General features: G+C 43.6%; 1 protein-coding gene across 1 annotated transcript in view; it reads left to right on the top strand.

Annotated features, from left to right (window-relative positions):
• ephb3a (eph receptor B3a) overlaps positions 1 to 23,688 on the top strand; it is a 27,520-nt gene extending 3,832 nt beyond the window's left edge. Inside the window, exons 2-15 of the mRNA XM_020624086.1 lie at positions 2,140 to 2,204; positions 4,295 to 4,967; positions 6,964 to 7,119; positions 9,493 to 9,828; positions 10,528 to 10,652; positions 11,836 to 11,992; positions 12,189 to 12,297; positions 12,577 to 12,629; positions 13,722 to 13,844; positions 14,506 to 14,753; positions 17,487 to 17,702; positions 17,965 to 18,114; positions 19,835 to 20,028; positions 22,523 to 23,688. Of these exons, the coding sequence (XP_020479742.1) occupies positions 2,140 to 2,204; positions 4,295 to 4,967; positions 6,964 to 7,119; positions 9,493 to 9,828; positions 10,528 to 10,652; positions 11,836 to 11,992; positions 12,189 to 12,297; positions 12,577 to 12,629; positions 13,722 to 13,844; positions 14,506 to 14,753; positions 17,487 to 17,702; positions 17,965 to 18,114; positions 19,835 to 20,028; positions 22,523 to 22,634 (2,717 nt within the window). The 3' untranslated portion in view covers positions 22,635 to 23,688. The remainder of the gene's footprint in view (positions 1 to 2,139; positions 2,205 to 4,294; positions 4,968 to 6,963; positions 7,120 to 9,492; positions 9,829 to 10,527; positions 10,653 to 11,835; positions 11,993 to 12,188; positions 12,298 to 12,576; positions 12,630 to 13,721; positions 13,845 to 14,505; positions 14,754 to 17,486; positions 17,703 to 17,964; positions 18,115 to 19,834; positions 20,029 to 22,522) is intronic.
• Positions 23,689 to 23,694: the final 6 nt, after the last annotated feature.

Genomic DNA, 23,694 nt, shown 5'->3' with positions numbered 1-23,694 from the left:
TTCCTGCTGCTCACCACAAATGATCAAGTGACTATGAGAGATTAATTATTGCATATTGGCTAATCATTTAATTCTTAATTAAAAGTACTTTATTCACTAATTTATATGTCTCCAAATGAGCTGAAATCCAGTTACACAGAAAAGGGTTCTACCTGTTCTCCCCATAATATGAAGCTGTTGTAGTAAAATGTTGCCGCATGACCCAGTGACCAACTAGTGATCTATTTGTTGGTTATCTAATCACGTGACCTCATGGTGGCATTATAATTTCTTAATAGCAAGGAATTTGGGATATGCCCTGCTTTAATTCATGCGTGAAATCATCATGAACTGGAGTCAAATTTTAAACATAATTGGCCAATAAATGTGATTCTGATTTAAGTGAATCAGGGTCTAGTTTTGCATTACTTAAAAGAAATTTTCAGGAATATTTTGGGAAATATGTACATTCTCTTTTTTGCTGAGAGTTGGATGTGAAGAGTGATACCCTTCTTATGTCTGCCAGAGAAATATGAAACTACAGCAGTCAGTTAGCTTAGCTTAGCATGTAGTCTGGAAAGGAAAAATACACTTTCCAGCGCTTTTACAGATAATTAATTAAGATGTAAAAGGTGTAAAAATGGCAAATTGCCATTTTATAAGGGGCTGTTTCTTGGTCAGGACTATTTCCTGTTAACAAGCAGATGTCAGGCACGTGTGTCTACTAAATATGAAGCTACCATCATTAGTCAGCTAAATTAGCACAGCTTAAAGAATGGAAATGGAGAACATAGCTAGTCCTGTACCGGAAACATATTCCTTGTGTGTAACATACCTGGCCAATAAAGGTGATTATCCTTATGATTATCCTCATCCTTAAATAAATATATATTTCCTTTAAATTAAAGGAAGTGTTACCACGCTGATTCGACGTCTGACCAAGGGAGGCCTTGGTCCTGCCAAACCTGCCATTATTTTGAAGGAGCAGAACATTTCATAGTTAGTTGATCACTGCACATCAAACAACAGAGTGACAGTAGAAAGCTTCCCCGCTTGCTTCTGGTCTTTTCTATAACTGCAGTGGGAAAGTTACCACACAAAGCTCTAATATAAGGACAGGTAGTCGTAGTTCTAGTACAATCAGAGCCTTTTTGCAGTCCACAATTACTGGTGACTCTTCATGGTGGACAATTGAACAGTGTAATGGGTCCTGCTAGATGAACAGATCCTGTTCATTATCTCCATTGTGGCTTCTCTAATGAACGCACGGGCATCACTGCAACCACTGCACATATCTCTAGCATCGCAGCCACAGATGGACCACTGATCTCCTCGCTCAATCAAGCACATTCAAGGACACACATAGTCATGTTCCTTAAGCAGAGCCCTCACTGTTGTTCTACACAGGACATGCTATTTTGTTATTTGTTTACCATCTCACACCCTCCTTTAGCACTGTTATCAATGACTTGTGAGCAAATGGTGCACAGCAGGCGTCATGTCATTGAGTCTCCATGAAGAAAGTGTAATTGTTTTAGTAATTATGTGCTAACAACAACAGAACAATGGGAGAGACCACAGCTGTGCATCAGAGAGGGGCTGGGTCTTCTGTGTTGTAATGAACTCGCTGGACCACCTCTCAGGTGACAACTGATTGACAGTCTGACACCACAATACTCACTGTTCCTGCTGTTTATTCTCTGCCTGTCTGCCCTTCACTCACCTCCCCTGCCAAGTCGTAAACAACTAGGTGAAGAAAACATGGCTCAGATTACCTGTTAACTCCGATTTGACAAATCTCAGCCAAAAGGAGTCACGTTTACGGCACTACCAGATGTTTCTCCCTACCAAAACGCTGCGTATTCAATTTCCTTGTGCTTATATGACTTCTCTCAACTAGGAGGATGCTTTGCTCTTGTGTAGTCCTACCAATGAGTATTGAAAGAAACAAACACACGTAGAGAAAACCTTAATTAGGCAACATCACAGATGCTCTGTGATTGTCAGTGCATGTAGATGATGGTTTTGAGAAGGACAGGAAGTTTTACCTGCTTTTTTGTCAAGCAGAAGAAACTTTAATGCTGTGCAAGGATGAAATTTGTTCCTCCTCATACCATTTAATTCAGGTTTGTCAACCTTCATCCTACTCTTAAATTGCAGAAACCCTCATGGACAGTCGGTGGGCAACCACAGAGCTGGCTTGGACCACATTCCCAGAGAGTGGGGTGAGTTAGTGTGTTTTTGCATGTGCTTCGCTTGTTTTCTGTTCCTTTTTTTTAAAACAACATTTGTTCCATTTGCTTGTTAATAGAGCCCAGTCTGCCTTCGACAGCACACCTCCTACTGTTTTACATCTTTGTTTTTGCAGTGTATGTTTGCTTTTTAGATACCAAAAAGCAAACGAGAAACACACTATGTGACATTGTGCGAGGGACAAAAAACCCCCTGTTTTCAGACTATGTAAAATGCTTGACAAAATGCACAGAGTATGGGTATGTTGTGGTGTAAACAAACAAGCGAGTGAACACAGACACACAGAACAAATCCCCACGGTGTGTTAGGACTGTTAGGTAGACTCTACCTTGCATGTCTCTCCAGGATGGGGAGCCTGATAATTGAAAGCATGTGTGTGTCTTTTATACTATGGGCCCAAGAGCGCATTACAGGGAGAAATTAAGGTTTTCAGTTGATACCCCCTATAGGAATAGTGAGAAAATAAAACAACATGAATTTGACCCCAGGGCTAACAGCCTGACAGACCTCCCCCACTCCCGGCCAGTGTAATTTGTCTTCGCTACGTGAGCGCAAAGTCAGTCAATGGAAATGTTGGGTTTCCATGGAAACGGTCTTCGGCAGCCCCTGCTTCTTTCTTTTTCCTACAAGGGCCGGCTGTGGAATTCCTTGCGTTTGTCACGACTGGTTGAGGCAGCCCCCCTTTCTTTACTCCTGACAAGCCCATACATTCACGGGGCCAGCAATTATCATATTTGTCAGGTAGTGTATCAACGTGTTGCTGGTGATTTACGACAACTAACTGCTGACTGTTGGGCTCATCGTTTGGGAATAAATTGCACAGGAGCTCAAAGACGTGAGATGAGTTATGCATTATTTTCTTCCAGTTGAAATAATCAATTTCTGGGAAGCTCATTTGTAATGGAAACGAAGCCGTCCATGGGAAGATTATGGAAAAAAAAAGATTGACTTCTCACAGGTTGTTTCCTAATGGACTAAATTTATTGACCACCGAAGCCATTAATTATATCCTGTAATGTTAGTTACCACACAAGACCAGTGTTACCAATATACAAAGCTACACACTGAAGAAGAAGTCATGATGTTAAAAAAAAAACTTCAGTCCTCTGGGTGCATTATTAACAACAGATGCAAATTGCAAATATCCGCTCTCAGGCTAAATATGTAGGCATAGGAGAATACATCTAATATATTCTGTATAACCTTGAAGGGCTCAGGAGTGCTGCCACAGTAAAATCATTCTGGCAGCATTTAATAAATGACTTACATTGTTTGCATTATAGATATATGGGAGACATTTCCATTTAAAATGTACAGTATGATATGCTCATCTGTCTTAGCAGAGATGGCAATTTTTTATCTTACAGAACCCAAATCCCCTCCTAAGGCTGTTTGGATTGCACTGCAGCACTTACACTGTAGATACCAGCACAGCTTCCCATAGGTGTGTCTGCAGTTTGTTTAATAGCATCGATAGGTAGACTTTGATAAAGTCCTAGCCAACACACTTGTAATGATCCTAGTGGCAACACAACCTCCATTTACCGCTAACACGTGATCGGCATCACAACTGTTCAGTCAAAGAGGCTTAATGCGTGAAATGTGTTTTAATGGGAAAATGTTTTCTATTAATAGTCCATTATGATTGGAATTTTCTGAATGATTTATGCAATTAGAAGCATTTTCACTGCAAACTATTCCTCACAGGCCACATAGACACAACACACTGTGGGAATGTGTGTGTGTCTGTTTACATCAGAAGTCACTTCATTGTTTTGAATGCCCTCTATGCCTGAATGGTTTGCATTAGGATGTACTGCATTTAACACCGCTCAGTAATAATTAACTACATATCGGATAAGTGAGTTTCTGTTGTAGTGAATTTGCTGCTGAATAAGAAATAGAGCTGCTGTCACATTAAGGAAAAGCATGAGATAATCAATTCAATTTGTTCTCTATTTGTTCTTAAACTTATTCTTCTTTCCTCATTGTCTGAATCAGTCATCTGTCCCTGCTTTTGCTTCTTGCTTTGTCACAGTGTCTCCCTGTGTTGTTTCCACAGTGGGAGGAGGTCAGTGGCTATGATGACTCCATGAGCCCAATCAGAACCTACCAGGTGTGTAACGTCCGACAGCCTAACCAGAACAACTGGCTGAGGACGGATTTTATCCCCCGTAAGGGCGTGCTGCGTGTCTACGTAGAGCTCAAGTTCTCCGTCCGTGACTGCGCTAGCATCCCCAACATCCCCGGCTCCTGCAAAGAGACCTTTAATCTGTTTTATTATGAGTCAGAGGGGGACACAGCTACAGACACCAGCCCTCTGTGGAGGGAGAACCCCTATGTGAAGGTGGATACTATCGCCCCAGATGAGAGTTTCTCTCTGCTGGTGGCGGGCAGGATCAACACCAAAGTGCGCAGCTTTGGCCCCCTCTCCAGGGCAGGCTTCTACCTGGCATTCCAGGACCTCGGCGCCTGCATGTCCCTCATCTCAGTCAGGGTTTTCTTCAAGAAGTGCTCCACCACCATAGCCAATTTTGCTGTCTTCCCAGAGACTGCTACAGGTGCCGAAGCCACTTCCTTGGTGATTGCTCCAGGGGCCTGTGTGACCAATGCTATGGAGGTATCTGTCCCTCTAAAGCTGTATTGCAACGGGGATGGCGAGTGGATGGTTCCCGTGGGCTCATGCACCTGCGTCGCTGGCTTTGAACCTTCTGCCGACGGCACTCAGTGCCAGGGTATGTGTATTTAACAGACATTTGGACTTTTATTTTACCAAACCTTCTTTATATGCTCAGTGCAAGTCACCTCAGTCTGTGCCCTCTTCTCCGCATTTATTGTGTGGCTCCTGAAGGGGGGGGTGAAGGAGGGTGGAGGAGAGTATGAATTAATGAGGTGTTGCAGAGAGGAGCAGCATACAAATATTGTGTGAGCAGGACAGAAGGGAGAGCAAGATAGCGGGAAGGCACAAAATAAAGAGCCAAAAAATTTGCTGGAAGAAAATGCAGATAATAGAAGGGCAAGGCATTTCAAGTCCGCAGAAGAGAGATATTAACAGCGAAAGAAAGATAGTGTGAGTTAAGAGGTCTGAATTACCAAAGATGGGATAGAAACAACAGACACAAGAAGAGGAATGAAAAGGGAGGGGGGCCTGCAGGAAGCTGAAGAAGACAGAGAAGCAAAGCCTCCTCTCACCCGGGCATGAGAAATAGTGTCTAACACGCGCTGCAGAAGACATTCATTGCCATTTGGCGGCTCAAGGTTAAAAGCTTGCCGCCAGTGTCTGATAAAAAAGCTCTCTAGGGCTTCAGCCAGTGGTTGCAATGAGGAAGTGTAATTTCCTTCGCGGCATCCTGTTAGTTAATCTACAGGCAGGCCACACTCATTAACACCATTCAGACCAACGTGAGCCAACACTGCCACACTAACATTAATCACTCAGACATTTCATTTCTTACCTCAGCCTCGCCATCCGCTCGCAGCCGAGCGCCACATGAGATGGAGAGAGGGCGAAGGAGAGGAGAGGAGAGACAATAGAAGAAAAGATGGGAAACATCACTGTATCAAAAAGAGGAATATCACTGTGTCCTCCTAAGAGGTTAATGGATTGAAGCAACACAGAGGGCGATTCAGCACCCTCTCAAATGGAAAAACAAACAAGTAAAAAGCAAATGATGATGCAGTGTTAATAGAAGAAATCAGATCAGAGAGTGTGCCTAGAGGTCTCTGTTGTGAATGGTGACATCATTTTATTGCACGGTTTTACAACGCGGGCCGTTAGCTGTGCCTATTTTCCTAAGTGCCATTGTTTGGGAATTAGGGTGGAACTTGAGCTCAAACTGAAAGACCACTTAGTCTAACCATTTAATCACACACACTCTCTCTCACTGGCTGTTTTTATGGGCCCTCACGCTGACAGGACAGATGTTTGCCAGGGACCCCACTTTTACACCATCAGTCAGGAATGTGGGAAACAGTAAAACGCGAAGGCTCTGGAGGCTGATATATCCGGACCTTTTGCTGCTAATCCCCTCTATCTGAATCCTTCTTTAGTCTAGGCTTATGCTGGTTTATCTGTAAGACTCAGTAGCGGCCAACCTTCAGGGCGACACTTCAGAATTCAAATTAATCGCTTGAATGCATAGTCTAAGATTACTGTAGTTTGTTTATCTTTCTAATAACTCTCCTCAGCTAATTTATGTCGGGTGTGATGTCCCTTCATTTGAATTGATTTATTATCTTATTATAGAGCTGTTCTGCATGCATGTGGAGGCCTTGTTTGTATTCAGCGGCGTGGTTTGGAGAGCCAAGGATCGAACAGACACTGATTGATGGGTTTAGGGTGTATCCCTTTTCTCAGAAGCGTTCTCCATCCCTGTTTGTGTGACAACAGCAATCTCCTGTCAGCAGTCTATCTTCATCTCTATCCTCCTTTTCCTGCTCTTCAACATGAAACGCTGCTGTCATCCTGCCTCTCTTTTTGAAGAGATTAATGTCACCTGGTACAGAGAGTAAAAATGATAGAGCAGATGTAAATATATAGATAAGTCTTTATGCTTAAGTGCTTGTATCAACATTTTCTGCATAAATACTGAGCTTTGCAGATACTTCATACTTCACAGGAACAATTTTTGTTCTGTGACAGCAGCTTGTCTTTTAAATATGTGAGAGCGAAGCATGTTTTGTTTTTCTTTGTTCTTATTGTCCCTTTTATTTTCTCTCCTGCTCATTCAGCCTGCATCCCTGGAACTTTCAAATCCAAATTTGGGGAGGGATCTTGTGCTTTGTGCCCATCCAACAGTCGCACAAGTGCACGAGGAGCCAATATTTGCCCCTGCCAGAATGGTTTCTACCGAGCTGACAGCGACCCCCCTGACTCAGCCTGCACCAGTAAGTCATCCTCCAATACACAGACTAAAAAAGAAAACTTCAAATTTTTTAATGCTGTTTCGTTTGGAACGACAGAGGGCTCAAGTCAGAAAAGGTTGCATCCAGCCAAAATTTATTTTATTTTAAGAGATCAGTATATCTTTGGATCAGAAATGTGTTTAACCAAAAAGAAGAAACTGAAGCTGTGATAGCGCCCCCTATATTGGCAGTTAGTAGAGGGTGTGAATGTTCCTGTTGATGATGCTGGTACTATCAGTTTTAAAATTTACAGGAAATTAGATGTGATTTGTTGTCATTTGCAGCAATATTTGATGCTGTTTGAGCAGGCACTAAAAATAGTTTGTAATATCCCTTCAGCTCCAGTGTACACACAAGCAGTTAACCAGCTGGAGTGACAGCGTTGTAGCTGTTGCTTTATTTCTGCTGGACCTCTGTGTGATGTGAGCTCTGCGTATGTTGCTCTGTGATTCTGCCTGGACTCCATATGTGAGTTGCTCCTTGTCTCGGTTTGAATCTGGGAGTATTTAAGTTGCAGAACTACCAATCTACTTCGGATATTGACAGTTAACAGGCCCCGTGATTGAGAGACAGCCATTGGCTGTATATAAAAAAATGGACAAACCCACCGTGACGTCACCTGTTGGTTTTCTGAAGAGCAGTTTCGATGTACCTTCACATTCTCTATAACATGAGCTAAAGGTAACTAGTGGGTAACAGCGTTAACATTAGCACGCTAGGTAAGCGGCATCCAATTTTCGAGTGGGCCTTGGTTAGCCTAGCTCGCTAACTCCCACTTTCCAAGTGAAATGCAAACCTAGGGGCATGATGAGCTCTCCCAAATGTTGTAAATGGGCACTATTGGTACATAACCAGCACTATGTCCGTTTGATTGTCTGTACAGGCCAGTGCTCCAGACAGCGTGCCATGGAAATTGTCAGCACTGGCTCTCAAATGTCAAACATTCAAGTACAGTTTACACAGAAGAAAAAGAAAACCTCCTTTGAAAAATATAAATAGTGGAAGTATCAGTTTTGTTTTATTTGTAGACGGTTCAGATTTGAATGAAAATGAAATGAAAAATCTGCAGCTACGTGCCAATAACTGTGGAAATTGTGCGTTGGGTGTTAATGCTGGTCTGACTTGTTTGACATGGACAGGCCTCTGAGAGAGGTCCCTGATGGAGAGTGACATGTGCTGCCTTGACCATATAAAATCACCCCCCAGGGGCCTTTTGCCGTGTTAAATGACACACATGGCCCGCAACTGTTTTCCCCAGATTCTCGTGACAGGAACACTGTGGACTCTGACATTGACCAGTGCGTGCAGACAGGCAGGCAGGCACACAAGCACCACCTCCGACTAAACATGCAAACACACACAAACACACACAGGCCTGACAGTTCTGTCCCTGCGGTCTGTCAGAGCCTGTGCCAGGCAGCCTGTGCTTTGTGTTGGAAGCGGTGTGTTGCACATGAGAGGCTCAGCCAGTCAATGGCCGGCAGCTTGGACTCAGCGTGTGTTTTTGATGGGTGTCCAATTAGAAGAGCTTCCACTCTGAACTGTGTCTGCTTAATTAGAAAGGACAGGGTGAGTAAAACTGGGCTCAGGGCTAGCTGAGGAGCTGAACTCAGTGGACAGGCAGGTTTGGCCAATGTTTCCCCTTTTCTCTCTGCCGTGAGACAGGTTAGACTTTCTGCAGCTGTAAGCTTAGAGGGAGAGCCCTTCTATTCTCTCGTTATAATAGGATGAAAAGCACGCTCACTGAGCCAATCTTTGTTGCCTCCCCATGCGGTTATCATATTTTATCCGCATTTCAAACACTCTTCACTCAAACCGCAGCACTGCTTATTGAAACGCGGTGGCCCTGGGTTATACTGATACTGGAACATGAATTTCTATCACGAGTGGATTAGCCAAGTTCCACAAGCACCAGAAGGGGGTTCTGCATAGGAATGGACATGGGCTACGATGTTAGAGCTCCATAGCATTGTGCATTTCTTACTTAGTGATAGACACTGGTGTCCTGCTGGTGCATGACAGCTTGTGCTTAGCCTCCTTTTTCCAAATATGTCAGTTTAATTATTTGCACCGTAAAGGATGTTTCTCTATGTTTTAACATGTTTCCATGCCCTTTCCTCAATTGTAAAAATGTGATTAGTGCATGTAAAGCAATTTAACACATTTATTTGTGCAGAAGGATTTAATAATTCATATACTACATGAAATATTGCCTCCTGTTGCCTTCCTGTAGAGATAGTAAATCACTTCTTACACTGTTGAGGGAGGATAATGCATAGGGAACATGACTAACACCTCAGTTGTGTGTTTTTCTGTTCTGCCTGCCCACCTACGTGTGCGTGTGTGTTTGTGCAGCCATTCCCTCAGCACCTCGCAACGTTATATCCAGCGTGAACGAGACCTCTCTGTCCTTGGAGTGGGAGGAGCCTGATGACACAGGCGGCAGAAGCGACCTGGTCTATAATGTGGTGTGTAAGAAATGCCTGCGAGACCGAAGCCCCTGCACACGCTGCGATAACAACGTGGACATCGCTCCTCGCAGGCTGGGGCTGAGGCAGAGGAAGGTGGTGGTGAGGAACCTGCAAGCCCACACCCGCTACAGTTTTGAGGTGCAGGCTGTCAATGGGGTTTCTGGGAAAAGCCCCGCCTCACCCAGCTACTCCACGGTCAACATTACCACCAACCAAGCCGGTTAGTAGCAGAAGATCTGTCAATAACATCGGATGTGTCCACAAACCAAGTTAATTCATAGAGCCGCTCCAGTCAATACCACTTAACATCACGCTGGTTAGTGGATCCAGCGTTCAGTCAATATCAGCATGTCTTAATGAGCTCCTAATATCCAGGGCAGTATTAACACCAACAGTAAACACTGCTGAACAAGCTCAGTGAGAGTGACAGATGGAGGAACCGCGCAGCTGGAGCATTTCTGAGTGAGCTGCAGGAAAGGCAAGGCAGATAAAATGTAAAGTGTACTTTATATCGCCACTGTCAGCATTCAGCATGCTGTCAAGCAGGCCTCTTATGTTACATCACTGACAATGTCACCTTTCAACATCTCCACCTAATTTTTGCAGCGTCATCATCAGCACCTTTCACAGACTGTAATTACTCTCACCGTTAACCTGCACTTAATCCACCTTACTGCAGTTTATGGCCCCAGAACAGTGACTGTCCACTGAGTCAGTTTCATCCCTCACAAATCAGTGCACTGCAGAAAAGTGAAGGTGAAACACATACCGCTTTGAATAATAGTTATCTTACTGTGATGGTTTATGACTTCAAAAGGGAAAATCTTGGCGACTCAAGTGATTACCCAAAGTCACAGATTAAGTCATTTTCCGGTTCCAGTGTAATATAAACTGTGTCCTCTCTGATGTCTACCCCCAGCACCTTCGGCAGTGCCCACCGTTCATCTGATGCGCTCCACCGCAGACACTCTCAGCCTGTCGTGGCTGCCCCCTGAGAAACCCAATGGGGTCATCCTTGACTATGAGATTAAATACCATGAGAGGGTAAGCTCTGGATTTTTAGCTGTTGCCTTAATGTAGGTCACAGTGCATGTCTTATTGACTCTGAAAATCGATTTTTCAAGCCCTGTACAGAGAGAAACATTTTCATGGAAGCTGAAAAATGGTGTAAAATTTAAATGTGATGTGTGTCAGGGCTTGATAGTCTAGAAATTTCTCCTGTTGGAGAGTATTGGCCAGTCAGATTAGGCAACTGGTGATGTGAATGCTACATCACTGGCATTTAAATTTCCAAGCATGGACACTTTATAACCTTTGATAGTAAAAACCAACATTTTAGACCCCTCTGGTTCAGACCAGTGAAACACAATCCATTGAGGTCAGTTTTAGTAATAGGCCCAGCTGTTTGATGGCCTAACAGACAGAAAGACACTGTAGAATTGATATTAATATATAGACTGATTGATTGATTCATTAGCAAACAAACCATGTAGCCAGTTACCATGTACATTAGCTTTAACAAACCATGTAGCCAGTTACCATGTACATCTTTGAAGTGAACTGAACAAAATGGTTTGAATTAGCACATGGGCTAAAAGTGACAATAAGGGTAAATGGTAAAACACAGTGTAACAGTAGCACAGTAATGGTGATGAGGAATATCTATCTTAAGTTAACTAGCATTAGCAATATTATTCACCAAAAGCTACTGGTTGTACCAGACCAAGACAAGCTCGTGTATGAATGTTTTCATTTGTTTCAAGAAGACTGTGTGTTTTTTCCAAAGTTAAATTATTGACTTATTATATGACTTGCTAAGTCTAGCTGATGATATTTAACCTTTGTTACATAGTGAGCATTGTGGGCACAAGTGGCAATTACAGGATAAATATAAATGACCAAGTAACAGTAGTGCAAGGAGTAAATAGTCATAATTACTTTAAGCTACCGGTCAGACTAAGGAAGGCTGAAGCAGCCAAACTAAGTCTAATTAAATGAGCAATGCTGCATTTTTTTGGTTAGAATTCAGCTTTTAATTTGTGTGAGTAAAAATGTGTCATTTCTTAATTGAGCAAAACACACAACAAACACATTTCAGTTGTGTGTTCATTATTCTGCTAACTTAAACCCAAAAGGTGGCTCTTCACCAGCAAACCACTTAAAAATGATCCAGAAACAAACTGCTGACAAACAACTGGTGCTGTGACAGTACTTTCTTGCTCTGCAGGGCCAGGTGATGTCACACACTGTAACATCCCAGCACAGCTCAGCCAAGGTAGAGGGGCTGCGCGCCGCCACACCCTATGTGGTGCAGGTCAGAGCTCGTACTGTCGCCGGATATGGCCGATACAGCAACCCCATGGACTTCAGCACCAGCCTCCACAGTACGGACAACCTCTTTCGTGCTGTTCTTGGTGATCTGCTGCTATGGTTCTCTTAATGAGGGTTCAAGCTTAATAGTTTTTATGGCTGCCTTTAATGGTATCCATTACACATGCACAACAGACCACCCTTTAATCTCTCAAGGAATGTCTCTGCTGTTATTTACTCCTGTGTGTCTGTGTGTGTTATTTGGTCCAGGCGACCCTCAGAAGTCGGTGCAGGACCAGCTGCCTCTCATCATCGGCTCGGCCTCCGCAGGTCTGGTGGTCATTGTTGCCTTGGTGGTTATCACTGTTGTCTGCCTTAAGTAAGTGTTTGATTTTTATTACTGACAGCATGAACTACATGTTTCATTTTGTTAGTTAGGCTCTGAACAAAGAGGCGCATTAAATTTTAACGTGTGTTCAAAGGATGTATACTTTAACTTCAAAAAGGAGGAGAGAAAACAGAGCTGCTCTGGGAGTTTCTTCCCCGGCAGTCTGTGGTTTCATCTGATTGTCGAGTTAGATAATACTTTGATTCCCTGTACCTGGAAAGGGTCAAAGCTGATTATGTGAATGTGACTTTATGTGCTGCTTGCTTACAGGAAGCAGCGCAGGGGCTCAGAGCTGGAGTACACTGAGAAGCTGCAGCAATACAGTAAGTTTATGTGTTCAGTTTGGTACTCTCCTCTGTGGTCCTTTGGTTTTGTCTGTACCGTTAAAATTCAGTCAGTTATCCAGTACTGTGACTGAGGCAGGAAACCATTTCCTGTTCACTCAGAGGACAGTCTGACCAGATCGATCAGCTGAGCTGAGAAATATAAAGCAGACTCATGTGGAGTAGGAAGATAATTCAGTATTGAACAAGGAGGGGCTGAGACCTGGAAGATGGTAGAAGTTTTTATTAATGCAACAGTTCAACCTACAAGGTCTTCGACCCACAGCTTCTGCTTTGCTGCCGTTTTTGCACCTGCAAACCCAGTTGGGTTCAGACATACATTTTTTCTTTTAAATTGCTTAATATGATCATATCTAAATATCTAATTCAATTTTCCAAATCAGAGTATGATTTCCAAAACTTCCAGTTAATGATTTCAAGCAGAGTTAAAAAAAAAAATGCACATCTGGGTGGATGTCACAGTGGCCTAGAAGCTGGCCACAGTTCAAATCAAGTCAGGGACCTGTCGCATGTCATTCCCTTCATATTTCTTTGCTGCCTCTAAGCTGTATGCTGCCAGTTAAAGGCAAAATGCCCCAAAATAGTCTCAGAAGAAACTATTTTTTTGTAATTATTTATGTGGTTGAATAATAAGTGAAGAGTTGGTTTGATGTATTGCATGAGACTGGACAGAGTTCATTGCACAGAATGTCATCTTAATTTTTTTGTTACTTTGAATAGATGCACTATTGTATATTGTGATATTAACACTGGAACAAGACTAAGTCTACAGCCATGCTAGCAGCTCTGTGACACTGTACTCGGGCACAGTGGTGCTTTGAGCTAAATGCTAATGTCAGTATGCTAACATGCTGATGTTTACTATTTTATCTAGCATTAACCCGATAATAGAACAGATGGGAAGTCTTTAGTCATAAACAGATGTATTAGTGTGGCTAAAAGCATGTTATGTTGTGATAATGGTTTCAGTCATATCACCCATTCTTAGACACATGCAAAGCTTGTTTTCACTGATATATTCCTATAACAGAGCACTATAGAAGTTGACTTCTCTTTGACTTTTTCCCTCAGTTTCTCCAGGGGTCAAAGTGTACATCGACCCGTTCACCTACGAGGACCCCAATGATGCCGTCCACGAGTTTGCCAAAGAGATAGACATCTCCTGTGTGAAAATAGAAGAAGTCATTGGCGCAGGTATGCAGTGCAGTTGTTTTTGTCCATGGGGACAGAGAATGATTCAGGTTTATTAATCATTTAGTTGAACAGGAATGTGCCATCAAGCCCCGGGGTCTTTTCTATAAGACAGTCTTCTGGGTTAGGATTCAGTGTGCATGAGAGCAGGAGGTGAAAAGAGCTGAAACAAAAAGCTTCTCTGTAGCTTTTCCTCTTCTGGTGTTTTTTTTTTCTCTCCAGTGGCATGTTGTGTCCTAACTCCACCTCAAATGACAGTCTGCTCCTGCTCGTTCAACCTCCTTCCTTCCCTGTCTTTTCTTTCTTTCTCTCTCCCTTGTAAACATTTGTACTCAGGCACCAAATGCAAACCCCCCAGACTCCTCCCCCACCCTCTGTCTCCCTGCACTGCACCCAGGTTGCACACTCGATCGATTCTGGTCACTCCCTCTCTTCCCAGCATCTTTGACCCCTGACCTCTGGTCTTTTCTGATGCTCTTCCACAGTGGACGCCGTCCCTCAGCTCTTCCAAATCACTCCCAGGTCCTACCAGTAACGCTCCCTCTCCCTGCACTTTTCCCAACTTCCTCTTTTCCTCCACCCTTCCCCTCCTTTCCTCTACTCACTCAACCCCTCTCCCTCATCATTCTCACTGCCCCCACCCCACCTCGTTGTCTCTCTCCAGGTGAATTTGGTGAGGTGTGCCGTGGACGTCTCAAGCAGCCTGGTCGCAGGGAGATGGTTGTGGCGATTAAGACGCTGAAAGCTGGCTACACTGAACGCCAGAGGCGGGACTTCCTTGCTGAGGCCTCGATCATGGGCCAGTTTGACCATCCCAACGTGATCCGGCTGGAAGGCGTCTTGACGCGAAGCTGCCCTGTCCTCATCATCACCGAATTTATGGAGAACGGAGCTCTTGATTCCTTCCTCAGGGTAAGCTTGGCGGGAGATGTGTGCCACAACACCTCTGACAGCAAAGATTACTTTCCGTTTGTATCAAAGCTGAGAGAAGCGCACACACAGACAGTCATTCATGGCACCTCCAGGTTATCGTAATGTTTTACTTTCTGTAAAACAGCCTGAGGCGCTCACTTGCTGAGTGATAGAGATTAAATGTGCAATATAACGCCTGGAGACAGGCGTAGTGTCTCTGCTTGACATGACTGACTGATGCTGACAGGCTTTGCAGTGCACAAACTCCTGGTGGAGAACTGTCACACAACAGACCTTTGGATAGGTTTGCCTCTGTGTATTAGAGAGTCTTTGTATGACTACAGAATACATTACTGATCAGAGTTTGTGGTTCAGACCACCACCTACACAAAACGCTGAACAAAAGCAGGATGAGAAATGAGGTGTCACACAGTACATTTGGAGCTGCGTGGGGGCTATGAGATGTCATTTACATTCAATAAAATGTGTTTTCTTGCATGGCTGCACTGTGAAGAAGTCTCCTTACTGTAGCTGGTTACTTAAAGGTGCATTAACTAGATTTTATTCACTGTCAGATAAATCAAGTGAAAATGGGACAGGACGTGGTGACTCTCAGCACGTGTTCCTCAACCCCCCCCAATGACTGTCTGCTGCCTACAGCGTTAAGTGCGGTCCATAAATTAGCCCCGCCTGCCGCCTAGCAAAGCTTATAAGGAGCGTTTCTCTACCCATGCGTAGTCATAGAGTGCCGTAGGGATGACTGTTTTTTTGTAGGCCAGCCCTGAAATTAACATCACCCTGGCTCCCTTGGCAAGAAGCCAATAAGATTTTTCCATAGACTTTTAGATTATTGTGGAAAATAAGATCTGTGAAAAACCACAGTTTATGACATTAACAGGTTTTGTTCAGCAAGATAATCTTCACAGGTGATCACCACTTTATGATTTGAAGCCCAGATACGATCACCAGGAGTAAAAAGCTGTTGTTGGGCTATAAATGAACTGCACCACAGTCCCATGGCTTCTAACTTGTAATTTTATTTATGGTATAGTGCTTTCTTCTTCTACAAAACCCTTTTCTCTTAGTGTGACCTGATCTAGGCAGTGATCATGGCTGTGTCGGTTAGTTAGAACAAAACCAGAAATGTTTTAGGACTTACTGCTATGGCACTCCAAACATTGAGCCATGGAGGAGCGCCCGTCTGCTAACAGTCTGAAACAATGGCCGCCAGACTGAAGAGACGGTGTTCTTTTGCACAGAGAGACAGCAGAAAGAATATTATTATATTATTACAACAGGGTTTTCCTATACTGCTTAGTACCACATCATCAAGTCAATTAATGTGAAGAAAAGACTGAATAATCAATCATGAAAACAATCATTAGTAGCCAAACGTCTGATAGTTCAGCCTGAGCTTCTTCCCTTCTTCTCACCCACTCCTCTCAGTCAGCTGTCCCACAAACAAGACAAAAAAACAGCCATCACCTCCACTCTGCCACCAGCATGACTCAGAGGAAGTCGAACGAGGACGCTATAGAGTTAGTTCACACATGCACAAAACTGTCCGAGTGTGTCACACCCATAAGAGCGGAAGCATAGACTCGCTTACAAGCACATGACCTGCACATATAGAGGCACCGAAGAAACACAGAAATAACACACACACACACACACACACACACACATAAATATGCACAGCGTGGCTTTGAAGGCCTGCTGTGAATCATGGCTGTTTATACATCCATCCATCTCAGCTTGTTTTGCTGTCAGACTCCATTGGAGTGTGGAGACTACAAAGCAGAATGTTTATGGTTTTCTCAGGTCACATCTTGCGTTCTGTCCTTTCTTATAGTGAAGTCAAAGAAGGGATTGATTATGTCGAAAGTTGTTGTTTTTTCCTCCATATTCTACTGGTAAGAAATGTTCCAGTCATAAAAGAAAAGCTGAGGTCACTTTCAGCTTCACCCATGTCCCCAGATTTTTGTTTGTTTGTTTGTTTCTTGTTAACTGTGTATTCTATTGGTTAGTTTTAGCTCAGCTCTCACCTATCAGGATTTTTGAGCCTTCACAAGTTGGATTTATTATGATATTGGGTTTATCCAACAGTGACATGCTTCATAAAAGTGGACAATTGGAAATTGAACCCTGAAAGCCTAATCACAGGTTTGTGACATGCTTTTCAAATGTTAAGATAAAAGGGCAAAACACCATTCTTTTTTCAGTCTATGGGTCAATTTAGTTTTAATGTTAAGCAAAAAAAAAAAATGCAAACAAAGCTTTTCACTTCTTGTTAACAAGTGTGTAGCGGCTGGATGTGCAACTACAGCGTCAGTCAATGGAAGAGCGAAGAAAAATACCTGCAGTGGTCTGGTTGATTTCAGTGCTGCAGCACTTGTTTTTGTTTTTGTGTAGAGTCAGTTTTGAGCCCTAAGAGGTTTAGCGTGATAGTACAGTCTAATTAGTAAACTAATTGGACAGCATACATGAAAAGGTCAGCTGTCAGCGACGGTCAGGAGCAGCCGTGTGACATTATGACAGATGTCATGTTTATGTGGCCTCAGTGATTGATTGGCTCTCTCTTTATCTCCTATACCATACTCGTCTCTATGATCTGTTTCTTCATATTTCAGCATCTCTCTTCTCTTTCTTTTTTTTCCACTCCATCAGTTTCCCCTTGTTCATTAACGGCCATGTCTTTTGCTCTTTTCTTCCCTCTCTCTCTGGTTTTCGTAGCTGAATGACGGACGCTTCACCATGACACAGCTGGTTGGAATGCTGCGTGGCATTGCTGCCGGGATGAAGTACCTGTCAGACATGAACTACGTTCACCGAGACCTCGCTGCTCGGAATATCCTGGTCAATAGCAACTTGGTCTGCAAGGTGTCCGACTTTGGCCTGTCACGCTTCCTGGACGACACTTCTGCTGACCCCACTTACACAAGCTCTCTGGTCAGTACTGTGTGTGTGCTCTTCTCCTGTTTGTAAACTGTGTGCATGTTTAGCTGAGCTTGTCAATTTGCACTTATTTCACACGTGCAAATGGCTGCATGTGTGACTGTTCATGTGTGCCAATATTTGTGTGCAAGACTGTCTGTGAAATCTGCATGTATGTGTGTGCATGCTGTCTCCTTGTGTGTGTTGTTAGAGGATTGTAGGGTCTCCCATGGTGTTGATACCATCTCCCTCTGTGTGTGTGTGCATGTGTGTGTAGGGAGGGAAGATTCCCATCCGGTGGACGGCGCCAGAGGCCATTGCCTTTAGGAAGTTCACCTCTGCCAGTGACGTGTGGAGTTACGGCATCGTCATGTGGGAGGTGGTGTCCTACGGTGAGAGGCCATACTGGGACATGAGCAACCAGGATGTGAGTAAGCTTGCCCCATGGACAAACACATACACTATCCATAGACCAAATGCTCATGCTGGAGTTGATGCCGGCTGAGAGTTTCTCTGTGCCACTGTGGCTTTGATTTCCAGCGTGACATGTTGGACTTGGGCCTGTTCTTCTGGCTTTATCTCCTCACTGCAGATGCTGGTGCAGCTGTGTGCCTGTGTTCTAGTTTTACCCACCTTATTTACAGCCCTAGTCTGCCCACCCTCTACAAAACCATACTGCAACACACACACACGCACACACACAAAGGCACACTCCGAAAAGTCTTCTTTTTATAGGCGTTACTGTAGGCTATCTGTACTGCACAGGCATCGCAACTACAGCCGTGAGCTTGCAGGAGAGAAAAAGAAATCTCTTGGCTCCTCCTCGCTGAACATAGTACTGAAGAAATGTGTACACCTCCACTTTATTCCCTAAGGAATATCTGCTCTGTATTGCGCTTCAAAAGGAGAGTTGTATTGCTGATAGCAATAAAGCAAAAAAGGATCCTGGAATGAAAAACGCCAGTAATGTATGTATAACTTTCATAACAGAACCCACATGCAGTAATGAAAGCATCAAAGTAGTGGGCCTCTATTGTTCCCAATAGCCTTTGTGCCACAGTCATCGCTCAATAAGCAACAGAGTCAACAAACACGAGATATAAACAGAGGTACAGGCACGACATAAAAATCAAAGGACAAGCAGCAGGAGAAGAGCAGTGCAGCAGAAATGCTTTATTGTTCCCAAATGGCAATTTTTTTTTATTGTTGTGGGGAGTTAAAACCCATACAGAGCGTATGGAGGGAAATACAGTTGCTAGGCGAAATCAAATCAATGAGTGAATGTTTTCATCTTCCACTTATTGTCTGTGCGATCGATCTCGCCAGTTTTGGAGTGTCAACCTTGAGAATATTGTTTCTGTAGATTTGTAAAGATACTGAAAGGAAGATTGGAATGTGTGACAGCAAGAGCTGAGGAACTGTCTAATGTAGGATGTAATACAGTAACGGGGGATTATTCTTCCAACACACTAACAAAGGCCAAGCAGAATGAGCATAATACCAATGAGTCATAGAGAAATGTTAACACTATGAAGGAGAAGCACATGAAATTTGATTAAATCCTTGCGTGCGGGATGTTTGAGCTTGATCTTTGGCACTATGGCAGCTGCATGGCTCTGTGGATGGCAGTGTTGGTCAGAATTGGTTCAGAGTGAAATATGTTTCCAGTTATGGATAGATTGTGTTTACATTTTTTTTTACAGATATTATTCAGATATTCAGATGTTTCCCAGAGGATGTATTGCAACTAAAGTTTGATGATTCCTAATTTCTCCTCTAGCATCATCATCAGATTGAAATTCTTGGTTTTGAATAAAAAAATCTATTGAACTATTGAATGGCTTTCTGTGAAATTAGCTACAGATATTCAAGCTAGCACCCTCATCACATCAAAATTTAAATTTCTCCAACACTTTGGTTCATGACCACATGCAAAGCTAATAGCATTCCCATCATCCCTAGCTAAACATTGTGATTAGTGCTAATTAGAAATATTAGTATGCTGATCTAAGATTTGTAACATGGTTTTACCTTCCAGCATGCTAGCATGTTGATGTTAGCATCACGGCATTCAAGTGCAACCTCACAGTGCTGCTAGCATGGCCGTTGACTGTTAGCCTTGCTAAGAATGATTTCTTGTCACTCAGGTGATGACGGCAGTAGAGCAGGATTACCGGCTGCCCCCCCCCATGGACTGCCCCATGGTGCTGCATCAGCTGATGCTCGAGTGCTGGATGAAGGAGAGGAACCTGAGGCCCAAGTTCTCCCGCATCGTCAGCACCCTGGACAAGCTGCTCCGCAACGCCGCTAGCCTCAAGGTAGTGACCAGCACCTACTCAGGGTGAGTCCAAATGCAGGACCAATTTGAAGGTGTTAGTAAGCTTGAGAAAAACATAGTTAGTGCAGCATTTTCTCATAGCAAGAAGACCTGAAGGCAGTATTGTTTATAGCTGTTCAGAGCTGCCACATTTGAAGGTCACAGGGGGTGAGGTGCAATAATTTTGGAAGAGGTGATAACGACTCCCACTGTCAGACAGTCTCTCCTGAAGAGCATTCAAAATGTTGCACTTGGTAGTACAAACGAAAAGTAAGCTCAAACGCTTTTCACTTTCTCACCTCCACCAATCGCTGTCAGTTTGGGAAAGTTAGAGAAATTGATGGATGCAACCCTTCCCCCACATACCCTCCACTCCCCTTCCCTCCTGGTTTTAATGTTGAAAAGATATGGGTGTATGGGGGCTTCAAACACTGCTCTGTCATCTGACAAGCACTAGTTTAAAGCATACTGACACTTTAGTCCCTCACTTAAGCCCTGAGTCAGTCGGCCCAGACCTTAAGCGGACCTTACCCTGCCAGCTCCCAAGTACAGTAAGTCTGCGTAAGTGAGTTGGAGTGAACCTATGTGAGAAAACAGCTACATGTAGTCTGGAGTATTTACATGGAGCTAATGGGCATGTTGATGATGTTCCATCATGTGATCCTCACAAAACCGGAATCTCATCAGAAAGCCTGTAATGTTGACTGTGCTGTTGCAGTTTGTTGTGCTGCTGACTGACTTGGCAGCTGCAGTAGTTGACCTTTGTTGAAAATGTATGCATTATGCTGCCTTTTTTTTCCATACAAGCAAAACATATTTTTGAGGTTTTTCAAGAATAACAGCAGAAATAGTGCAAATACCAAAAAAGGGTGATGCAACACCTTCGCTTTCACCTTATGTGAAATTGTCCCATTATATATGAGGACTGTGAAGCTGAAGATGAAGACTCCTCCTGGTGCAGAGACAAGCAGTGTTGTGCCTCTGGGTTGTTGAAATAAGATGTCAGAGAAAAAATTATGGCTGGCCTAAAGAGAGGCACAAAGTTCATGCTTGATGGGGCTGGTTTGTTGTATGCTCTTGGTTGATATAAAAGGATACTTCTTTGAGCTGAAGGTTTTTGCTGCCAGACAGGCATCTGCCTCTTTTCACTGACACTTCCCTTGGAAATGTAGAAGCTGATTTATTCATATGGAGCCATCCTCGCCTTGACAAGTTGCTCTCAAGCTTTGTTTTGAGCGCAGTGACTCCAAATGTTCCAGCAATTTTTACAGACGTTGTTCAGGGTTCTGCTAGCCTGTGCCATCCATTCAGCAGTATGATTAGTGCTAGTTTAAATGCTAGATCCTCAGCTCTCTAGCGGTGTTTAATGAATCGAGGGCACGTCCTCAACTCTGTGGCTTTGACTGTGTGATAGTTTCCTGTTTACCGGTGGCATAAAAGGCAGAATTCTTACATACAGTATCCAGGTCTTGTGCCAGCTCCTTGGCTCACAGTTTCTCTCTAACACAGAGCCCCAAGTGTGATTCCTGTGCCAGGATTTGGGCTCACTGAAGCTAATTGTGTGTGGAAATGTAATGGCTGACCTCGGTTTAATTCCCCCTATACTTGGCTGGATGCTGGAATGTAGGTGATAGGACAGACAGCAGCCAGAGCTGCTGATGTGGAAAAGCAGGAGGTGATGAAGTGTGAGTAATAAGGGAGATTGAGGAGAAGCTAAAAGAGAGGAATGTGTTTAATTAGGTTGCTAATGAGCTTTTTAATGCATCAGGGGAGGGCGCGCCCAATACTGTGATGGGGCGAATAGGAGAGGGATGTGTGTGTGTGTGTGTGTGTGTGTGTGTGTGTGTGCGCATGTTATGCTACGTGTCACCGTGTGCAGATGACATGCCAATGATTAATTTATGGCCTCATCTGTATGCGACAGCAAGAGATCGACAGAGAAGGAGCAGGATGAAGAGGAGGAGAGAGAAAGGATCATGTTGTCAGAGCATGATTTAGGGAGCGTCTCCTGTGTTTGCATGTGCGTCTGAGGCGGCAAACGCTCGCAGCTGCTCACCTGCCATTGGCTGCTCAGTGATGTCAGGCTAGATAGCAGAAGGAGAGGAAGGATATGAGAAGCAGCGCTATCTGAAGAGTATCTTCAGCCACTGTGGCCTTAAACACAAGGACACTGGCCAAGGAACAAAGGACGCTCTGAGGCCGCGGCACTTCTTCCAAGATAGCTGAGAAAATATGTCGAACTTTTATTAAAACTGGTGATGAATAGATGCGGCTCAGCATTTGAGTTGGACAGATGAAGCTCTAGATGAGCAGTTTTGAGCGTGTTCTCATGGTGCTGTTTTTATTATTTATAAGCATTAGGTTTAAGCATATAGACTCTACTTAGCTACCCTGACACTGAAATGGATTAGACCTTTATCCACCGTCAGTGAGAGCTTTTAGTGCAGTAATAACCAGCTGTATGTTTTGTAAAGCGGCTATGAACCTGCTGCTGACCTGTGTGGCTTTGTGTCGGCAGGGACCTGTTGCGGCTCGGAGGAACGCTGCCGGGACACAACAGAAAGAGTCCGGAGAGCAGTCAGGAAATCGTTCGCCAACAGATGAGCCAAACGCTCCCCATCAGAGTGTGAGCCGCTGCAAACCGGAGGATACGGAACGAATAAAAACTACCTAGAAACTCTGACACAAAGAGCCTGATGTAAAATAAAGAAGAAGAGAATAAACTAAGGAAGTTCCAGCTCCACACAGAAAGAGGGCCGGTTCCAGATGTCTTTCCCAGAGGAGATGTAATGTTTGTTTAAAGAGAACTTCCCATTGCAGTGTGTATGTTCATTACTTGACACTTGTGGATTTGTGACTATTGACATAAAGCCAAACTTCCTATTGAGCCCTCTCAGGTTGTGTTTGCATGTCTGCATGTGTTTTCTGCTGGTTGGGAATCAGTCTTTACTTCTCCTCACCCTCTCGCTGAGGACGAGAGAGAGCTCACACAGATGATAGGATTCAGCGTCTAGATGATACAACAGTGCCAAGATAAAGCAAATGTTTGCTTATAACGAACTCTAAGCCAGAGTGACATCTGTAGACCTTCAATCCAATCGGTCTTTGTTTTGTAACCCAACCCTGTTCTTTTATTTTGCATTTTTTAAAACAAGAAAAAGAAAACACTTCATTCGCTTCCTCTTAAATACTGTCTTCCACATGTACTGGGAGACATACGTGTTACAGATCTGTACAAAGCATCCGAGTCTTCACACTGTCTCTCTGTTGGAGGAGAGATGTAACTGACACTGTGCAGGACACGTCGTGTGCATGCCAAAGTGGAAACTTCTCCATCAGAAAAGTACAAATAAGTTCCACATTAGCTGTTGCGTAGGTGGCATTTTGCTGTACGGACTTTAACGTCCAGGTTTTCTTAATCTTATTTGACTCATATACACATTGTTTTGAATGCTAAGTTATCTATTACTGCAACAAAATGTTGTTTTTTTTTTTTTTACGAGTCATGGGACTTGACTTTTTTTATTACAATGCTTGTTTTTTCACACATTAACAAACCAGAGATACATGAATGAGTAAAACAGAAGCCTATGTCCTGCTCAGACATAATGATTACCTTTAAAAACACTGAGGATACTTTGTTAAATTGCTGTTAGGCTCATTTTATTTATTTATTTGTTTTTTTATGAA

This window comes from Monopterus albus, unplaced genomic scaffold, assembly GCF_001952655.1.
Source record: "Monopterus albus unplaced genomic scaffold, M_albus_1.0 scaffold319.1, whole genome shotgun sequence".
In the NCBI taxonomy this organism is placed as follows: domain Eukaryota; kingdom Metazoa; phylum Chordata; class Actinopteri; order Synbranchiformes; family Synbranchidae; genus Monopterus; species Monopterus albus.
The sequence above is the reverse complement of the archived record's forward strand: the minus strand, read 5'-3'. Positions and strand labels throughout refer to the sequence as shown.